The sequence below is a fragment of the Octopus bimaculoides genome, chromosome 7 (assembly GCF_001194135.2).
Source record: "Octopus bimaculoides isolate UCB-OBI-ISO-001 chromosome 7, ASM119413v2, whole genome shotgun sequence".
NCBI lineage: Eukaryota > Metazoa > Mollusca > Cephalopoda > Octopoda > Octopodidae > Octopus > Octopus bimaculoides.
This window is the reverse complement of record NC_068987.1, coordinates 60,471,713-60,481,071: the sequence shown is the minus strand read 5'-3', so window position 1 is coordinate 60,481,071 and position 9,359 is coordinate 60,471,713. Positions and strand designations below refer to the sequence as shown.

The window sequence follows — 9,359 nt, the reverse complement described above, 5'->3', positions numbered from 1 at the left end:
GATTAAAACCCTTTCTAACATGGAAGTATTCAAAGAGCATTTGAGGCACATAATGCTTTATGAGTACAAAAAAGGAAACTGCAGCCGAAGTGACTCGAAACATACACTAAGTTTATGGGAAAGAAAGTTTGAATGAAAGAACTTGCAGAAGATGGTTTGCAAAATTCAGAAGTGGAGATTTCAGCCTTGAAGATGAAGATCAAACAGGACGTCCAGTTGAGTTTGATGATAAGCTCCTTGAGGCATTACTTGAAGAAAATCCTGCATTATCAGTTGAAGAATTGGCAATAAAGCTTAGTTCAAGCCATACAACTGTTCATCGTCATCTTCAACAACTTGGAAAGGTTCCTAAACTTGAAAAACGGGTGCCTCATGAATTGTCCAAAAGCAACCGCAAATCCTGAGTTGATATCTCCTCTTCTCTCCATTCTCGTGAACTCATTTCACCCTTTTTGGATAGACTTGTGATTGGTGACGAAAAATGGATTTTCTATCGAAATGTTAAACGGTAAAAGGGAAATGTTAAATGGTAAAAGGGAAAAAGCTCAACCACAACCGAGAAGGGAACTTCATGGGAAAAAGCTTCTCTCAATCTGGTGGGATTGCAAAGGAGTAATTCACTTTGAATTGTTACCATCTAATGCAACAATCAATGCTCAAGTCTACTGTCAGCAATTAGAGTGTTTGAACCAAGCTTTGAAGAAGCTTGATGATTAAATTTCAATTAAATATAACATTTGATCACTTGTTTTCTTTATTCAAAATTCGGACAGAACTCATGGGATGACCTGATAGTAATAACTTGACACCTAGCTTAGAATCATAAAGTGCAGATCAAAATGTATATATATTTATATATATATTGCTGCTTATATATCAGGTGTCCTTCTTTGTGTGTGTGTGTGTGTGTACGTGTTGGTAAATAAAAGTGTATATACAGGAAACTATATTTGTTAGGAAATTCATTTCTGTTTTATTTGTGAATCAGCAGAATTTGAAGATAAAGCTGGATGCCACTAAGCATTTTATCCAGCGTGTCATTTATTCTGCCCTCTTAGCTCGTTGATGATGATGATGGTGATGATGGTGATTTCTAGTCCAAGGACAAGGCATGAAATATTTTAGGTAAGGGTGTTAGTCAATCGCATTGACCCAAGTTCCACATTTATTTCATTGACCTTGTAAGGATGAAAGGCAAAGCGGATCTAATGATAAGATGGTTTGCTTCTTAAGAAGAAGGAAAATCATCAGAAGGGTTTGAGTACTTAATGACTTATTGAAATCATGTGGATATCACATAAATTTTACTAGGAATAAAATCAAGCTTAAATCAAAAAGATAATTTATAATAATAATAATGGCTTCCAATTTTGGCACAAGGCCAGCAGTTTTGTGGGATGGGGTAAGTTAATTACATAACCCCAGTGCTAAACTGGTACTTATTTTATTGATCCCTGAAAGGATGAAAAGCAAAGTCGACCTTGGCAGAATTTGAACTCAGAACATAAAGACAGACAAAATGCAGCTAAACATTTTGTCTGGCATGCTAACACTTCAGCCAGCTCACCACCTTAATGATAATAATAATGATGGACTCTCCCATTGAAGACAATATATGAGTGTTCAGCTTTTTGCTGAATGACCTGCACAAATGATTTGTTTATAGTGACCAATTGTCCGTGCTGTACATTAACTCACTCCCTCCATCAAATCAATGTTGTCTGAACAGGTTGCACGGTGTACCACACATCAGATGTTGAAGTAACTGAAGAGTAACATGACATGAAGTGTTTTGCTCAGGAACATAATGCACCACCTGGTCTAAGAATTGAAATTACAATCTCTAGATCTTTCTTTAGTAACCAAAATGATTGATAAAACGATTGAGGATGGTACCAGACAATTCAGTACTAGATTTCTTAAAAAAACAAAAACATGAATAACACTAATGAAATAATAGTCATTTCTGATATTGATAATAACTCTACAAAATTATTGGAAGTAGTACAGTTGAATGAATCAATCCATTATATGCTCCTAGAGGGAGAATTGGTAAAATAAATGCCAAAGAAATGTAAGCCCAACTTGAAAAATATAAAATTCAGTATTGGAATGCCACACCCTGTTTTTTGGTAATAATTTATAATGTTTTTAAGTATTGCTATAAAGATCTAAATTTGTAAGGGTTATGGAGAGTATGAGAGTATATAGACAACTGAACCGTGTGTCTATATAACTGGCGCTGGTACTTAATTTATTTGATTTAAAGTCAGATTGAAGATGAATAAAAGTAGAACCTAAGTCCAATGCTCTATTGTTTCTATCTGTTCAATATCATCATCATCATCATCATCATCATCACCATCATCATCATTTAATGACCGTTGTCCATGCTGGCATTGGTTGGATGGTTTGACCAGAGTTGGTAAACTGAGGGGCTGCACCAGACTCCAGTAAGATTTGGCATGGTTTCTATGACTGGATGCCCTTCCTAATAATAATAATAATAATAATAATAATAATAATAACAAGAGCACTCAGAGAGTGCAAACCTCCACCAAGGCATCTCCAACGTACACTGAATGATTAGCCAGAGAGGATTTTTAAAATGAGAATATCTGAAATAAACTTGAGTGCTCTCACAAGCGAGAATACTAAACATGAACCTGACCACTCTCGAAAATTAAGTAAAAAAAAGCAGGAAAAATCATCCAGAATTCTTGTCTGGTACTGGATCGATCCCAAGATCTAATCAGTTTGTGCCAATCACAAGGTCAAACATCCCTGAAAGTTTCATCTGAATCTATCCAGCGGTTCTTGATATATCTTGTCCATGGACAAACAAACAAATGCAACGGAAGTAATAATAATAATAATGATAATAATAATAATAATAATAATGATAATAATAATAATAATAATAATAATAAATGACAAATATGTGGCCTGAAGCAAATGTAGCTGATGTAGACTAGAAGCACACCCATCAGTGGCTTCGGAACTCAGGGCTAAAGGCAGAGAGTGAAGGATTTATCTTGGCTGCTCAAGATCAGAGCTTATTGACCCAGAACTATCATACTAATGTGATGAGAGATGGTGTAGACCCAGAGTGCTGATACTGCAATGATGGCCTTTTAACAGTGGACCACCTAATCTCTGGGTGTAAGGCTTTAGCACCTGTAGAGTATAGATCAAGCCATTACTATAGGCACATGACTATAGACACAAGGCCTGAAATTTTGGGGAAGAGGGCTCTTTGATTACGTCAACTGTAGTATTTGAGTGGTCCTTATTTCATCGCCCTTGAAATAATGAAAGGGTAAATCAGCCTCAACAGAATTTGAACTCAGAATGTGAAGTCAGATGAAATGTTGCTAATGATGATGATGATGATGATGATGATTTCTTTTAGTAACTACAGAGGCATACATGAGGGTTGCATCACAATGACAGTCAGCAATTTGTGTGAGGATTTACATAAAAGAAAGAAATGGAAAAGATGGTGAAATACAACAGAAGTATACATAGTATACAAAGTGTGTGATAATATGAATGATGCAGTTCTCCTGATACAAGTGAAACTCCAACTAAGACCAATCAAGGAATCCCACAAATCCAAGATTATAGTGACCAGCAAAGAACAAGTTCTCTCCCGACTGTTGCTCTTCAATCTATTGGTGCATGCTTCAAGCTGGGCCATTCACTCTAACCAATTTAGCCAGTTACCCATCTTTTCACAAATTCACTGGGAGGTAGCACTTCCCTCTCCACCCTCACTTTTCTTTCCATGAAGAATTTTAAAAACTAGATGAGGGTTTGACTAAAGTGGAATGTATCCTTCCTCAGACCTTTCAGCCTTGCCCACCACACAACCTCTTTTGACATAACTTCACACCTCAACAATGATTGTGTGAAGAATGGCTTCATTGCTATGTGTGCAGCTTGGACAATCCTGCCTGGCAGTATTTCCATGCTGGTTTGAGATAAACTCTACAGGCAGAGAGGCGCTGACAAGTGGGACTACTCAAGATGTGTGCAGAGTGATGAAATTGCTCTACATGTACTCGTGCAGTGGCCATGTATTGCTGATTTGTGGAATTATGTTAAACAGCAATTACCACATATGGGACTAATCCAACTATTGGCCAAAACCATCATAAGGATTGTTCCCCCTTCCACCTTTAACAAGGTAGGGCTGGTGGTGTTCTTCTGTCTTGTGGCAATGACAAAATAGGTTGTGTAGTGGACGAAGCTGATAATAATAATATTTTTGTTATTTCTTTTGCATTAGAATCATTAGCATGTCGGGCAAAGTTCTTTACAGTATTTCGTCTTTCTTTACGTTCTGAGTTCAAATCATGCTGGGGTCAACTTTGTCTTTCATCCTTTTGGGGGGTCAATAAAATAAGTACCAGTTGAGTACTGGGGTTGATGTACTCATCTTACCCTCACCCCTCAAAATTAAGGCTCCTAGTATTATAAAAAAGTAAAGACCCACTGAATCATGTAGCTCTTCATATACTTACATCTGGGGTGGAAACAACTGCAAAACCTTAAATAATTGGTCTGCTCAATCATGGATGAGAAAAAATATAATTATAATGCTTTTTAACAAGCATTACAATCATATTCTTTTTTAGTGGAGGCTCATGACATAGTAGTTAGGGTGTTGGACTGGATGATGTGTTTGTTGTGCTCTTGAATGAAAATCTTCATTTCACATTGCTGCTGTCCACCTGTTAAAATGAATAATCCGGTGACAGACCAGTGTTTCATTCAGGGAGGAATATAGGAGCATTCCGTCAGTTATGACGATGAGGGTCCCAGTTGATACAATCAACGGAACAGCTTGCTCATGAGATTAATGTGCAAATGGCTGAGCACTCCACAGACACATGTACTCTTTACGTAATTCTCAGGGAGATTCAGTGTGACAAAGCTGATCCTTTGAAATACAAGTACTACTCATTTTTGCCGGTTGAGTGGACTGGAGCAATGTGAAATAAAGTGTCTTGATCAAGGACACAATGCGTCACTGGGAATTGAATTCACGACCTTACAATCGTGAGCCACATACCTTCATATATATGCCAGAGAAACTAAGAAATCAGCCCAATACTCCTTATTGAGTAATCTGGAATTGCCAATGCTTTTTAACAAGGCCACAACTTTGTGAAAAGGGATATAAACTATCTGACTCTATTGCTTGATTGGTACTTTATTTTATTGACCTTGAATGAATGGAACACAAAGCCCATCTCAATAGGATTTCAATGTCACCAAATGTCTTAAAGCATTTTGTGTTGCACTCACCACAGTATTAACAACAACAACAACAACAACAATTTAGGTACAAAGGCAGAAATATAGGGGTAGGGATTAGTCAATGAAATCAACCACAATACTTGAATGGTATTGTACTTTATTGACACCAGAAGGATGAAAGTGATGTTGATCTAGAAGGTACATGAACTCAAAGTGAAAAGGGCCATAACTGTATTCTACAAGACTTTTTGTCCAATGCTTCAAGAGGTCTATTAACACATTGCTTGAATAATAATAATAATAATAATAATAATAATAATAATAATAATAATAATTCTTTCTACTATAGGCACAAGGCCTGAAATTAAGAGAAGGGGGTAAGTTGATTACATCGACCCCAGTATGTAACTGGTACTTATTTCATTGACCCTGAAAGGATGAAAGACAAAGTTGATCACGGTGGAATTTGTACTCAGAAGGTAGTGACAGGTGAAATACCACTAAGCATTTTGTCCAGTGCACTAACAATTCTGCCAGCTCGCCAACTAAAAAATAATAATAATGATGACGATGATGATGATAACAATGACAATGATAATAATAATAATGATAATAATTGTTTCAAATTTTTGCCACAAGGTCAGCAATGTTTTTTGGGGGAGGGGATGAATCGATTACATCAACACCAGTGTTTCACTGGTACTTAATTTATTGACCCTGAAAAAGTGACAGGCAAAGTTGACCTCGGTGGAATTTGAACTCAGAATGTAGCAGCAGATGAAATACCACTAAGCATTTTGCCCCGTGTGCTAAGAGTTCTGCCAGCTCGCCACCTTCCATAATAATAATAATAATAATAATAACAACAACAACAACAACAACAACAACAACAACAACAACAACAACAACAACAACAACAACAACAACAACAACAACAACAACAACAACAACAACAACAACAACAACAACAACAACAACAACAACAACAACAACAACAACAACAACAACAACAACAACAACAATAATAATAATAATAATAATAATAATAAAAGCTCTCATGGCTTCTGATTTTAACTGATTGGAAGTGTTATCATGTACATTGTTTTGTCTTGGTATAAAAGGTGGGCTACAGTAAATATCCTGCTCAATACCACAGATTTGCTTGTCAGATGTTTGACCTTAACCAGTTGAGCATGACCCTTAGTGACTGACGATATATGCATTTCTGATCACTAGCAGAAGTAGCTGTAGAGCATCATAGCCATGTGTTGAAAGAAATTCTTTGGGGTTTAAATAATTCACCTCTGGAAACATGGATGTTTCATTCATCATCCTTAAACAAACTTTATTCAGAAACCTTTTGAGTGGGATGGGCTACTTGACCTGAAGAAAATTCTAACTAGGCCCCACCTGGAAGGTCATGTGGTGTTTCTCTTGATATGAAATCACAATGTTACACACATATGGGTGTGAATCATCTGCCTGGTATACCCTTATCAGATAGGTAGTCATGATGAGTATATTAGGCTTCATATACTTGTACCCCAGCATCACTTTGATGGCATACACTACTCTCTCACTCAATAATAGTAATAACAACAAGTCCCTGATATAGGCATAAGGATTGCAGTTTTAGTGGGAGTGGGTATAGTGCTTAACCAATACTTATTTCGTTGACCCTAAAAAGATGAAAGGCAAAGTTGATTTCAGTGGGGTTTGAACTTAGAATGTAAAGAGACAGAGGTCCTGCAAAACATTTTGTCCAATGTACTAATGATTCTGGCAGCTTGTCAACTTAATGATGATGATGATGATGGTGGTGGTGGTGGTGGTGGTGATGGTGATGGTGGTGATGATGATGATGATGATGATGGGGATGATGGGGATGATGGTGATGATGATGATGATGATAATAATGGTTTCAAATTTTGGTACAAGGCCAGCAATTTCAGGTGAGGTGGTAAGGTGATTACATTGACCTTGGTGGAATTTGAACTCAGAATGTAAAATAATAAACCTTTCCACTACAGGTATATAGCCTGAATAATTGATTACAGCAACCCAGTGCTCAACTGGTACTTATTTTATTGGTCCCAAAAGGATGATAGACAAACTCAACCTAGGCAGAAATTGAATTCAGAATGTGAGAATTGATGAAATACTGCTAAGCATTTCGCCCAGCATGCTACCGATTCTGCCAGCTCGCCGCCTTTACAATACATTTAAAGGTAACGACAACAGTAATAGTCATTCTACTTTAGGCACAAGGCCTGAAATTCTGGTGGAAGGTGCTACTCAATTATATCAGCCCCAGTGCATGGTTGGTACTTAATTTTATTGAGCTCCAAAGGATGAAAAGCGAAGGTGACCTCAGTGGAATTTGAACTCAGAGTGTAATGACAGACAAAATGCTGTGAAGCATTTTGTTTGGTGTGCTAATGATTCTGCCAGCTTACCACCTTACCACCTTAATAATAACACCACCACCACCACCACCACAATGATGACCACAACGACAACGACTACCACCACCGCCACCACCACCAGCAACAACAACAGCAGCAATAATAATAATAATAATAATAATGGTTTCTAAATTAGGCACGAGGGTTGTGAATTTGAGGGGAGGGAATTAGCTGATTATATTGACCCAAGTATTTGACCAGGTACTTTAATTTATTGGCTTCAGAGAGATGAAAGACAAAGTTGACCTCGACAGGATATGAACTCAGAATGTTAAGAGCATCAAAAAATACTGCAAAGTAATTTTTCCAATGAGCTGATGACTATGCCTATCCACCACCCTCAATAATGATAATAATAATAATAATAATAATAGAAGTAGATGCAATAATAATAATAATAATAATAATAATAATAATAATTTGTTTTATTAGTGCAATGAATGAGAGGACATTATGAGTCAAATAGTATCTCCCAGTTTAGATAAAGCAGCAAAAAACTATGACAATAATGATAATAACAGCAGCAACAACAACAACAATAGTCAAAAGAAAAAGGGAAAAATAAATAAATAATATCTGATAGTTGTTTGGAATTAAAATTTAAAATAGAATTAGTAGAAATATTCAGAGAACTTACATGCATGTAACCCAAGTTTGACTCATTGTTGGTTTGGAAGAAGTTGCAAGTCCAATTAATTGAATAATTTGTAATTAGTTAGAAGCCAACTTATCTATCAGATTTAATCTTTCTCATTCCTTTTTCAAAGATATCCATTTCATTTACCAAAAAATTCTTTGATTATCTTCATCGAAATAATATTGTTTTTTCTTTTTGTATCCACATCCGATATGATGCAGGAAAATATATACATATACCATATATATATATTATCTATAATTTTTATTTATATTTATAACTATATGTCTCCTTATGTATATACATATAAATATATTTGTTTTATGAACATGCATGCATATCTATATATTTTTGTTTTTGTATGGAATTAATATATTTATGCTACAATTTTAATAAACTGAAAAAAAAAAAAATATCTTTTAAAATATTTTGATATTTATTTTACTTGCTTAAATGTCGTTTTATAATTTTTTTTTGTAATTTGAATTACTTATATTGGCAGCTGAACAGAAAATGCAACAGGAACTGGTAAAGAACACCCCTCCCATTACTAAAAGGCCCTTGTTGATTAAATGTTGTTAGCACAGTTTTTGAGATGTTCCGCAGCTTGCTCGCTCGCTCGCTATCAGCTGTCCATTCACATATAAACATGGAGAGTAGGAGACAGTAATCTGAAATCCATGAAGAGTGACTGATTTATCAGCAAGCCAAGAATTTGGCATTTGTCTATTATATATACGAGATAAGATTTTAACTAATTCATAATGTAGCTGTTGTTGTTGTTGTTGTTGTCGGTGTTGTTGTTGTGGTTGTTATTTCCTCTAAGAAATTTCAGAGAAAGTGGTAATGGTCAGTCAGCTCTGTGGCAGTACCCACCCATCGATACAGTCACTTCACCTTCACTTCTCTTTGACTACTACTACTACTACTAATACTACTACTACTACTACTACTACCACCACCACCACCACCACCACCACCACCACCACCAC

The 9,359-nt window shown here is 36.1% G+C and overlaps 1 protein-coding gene across 7 annotated transcripts in view; it reads right to left on the bottom strand.

The window, feature by feature from the left end:
* LOC106867691 (tumor protein p53-inducible protein 11) overlaps positions 1 to 9,359 on the bottom strand; it is a 553,124-nt gene that overhangs the window by 372,117 nt on the left and 171,648 nt on the right. The window contains exon 1 of one of the 7 annotated variants that reach the window (XM_014912641.2): positions 8,368 to 9,295. The exons of the other annotated variants lie outside the window; for them this stretch is intronic. Coding sequence (XP_014768127.1) covers positions 8,368 to 8,393 — 26 coding nt within the window. The 5' untranslated portion in view covers positions 8,394 to 9,295. Of the gene's footprint in view, positions 1 to 8,367; positions 9,296 to 9,359 lie in introns of those variants that run through there. 7 annotated transcript variants of the gene reach the window in all.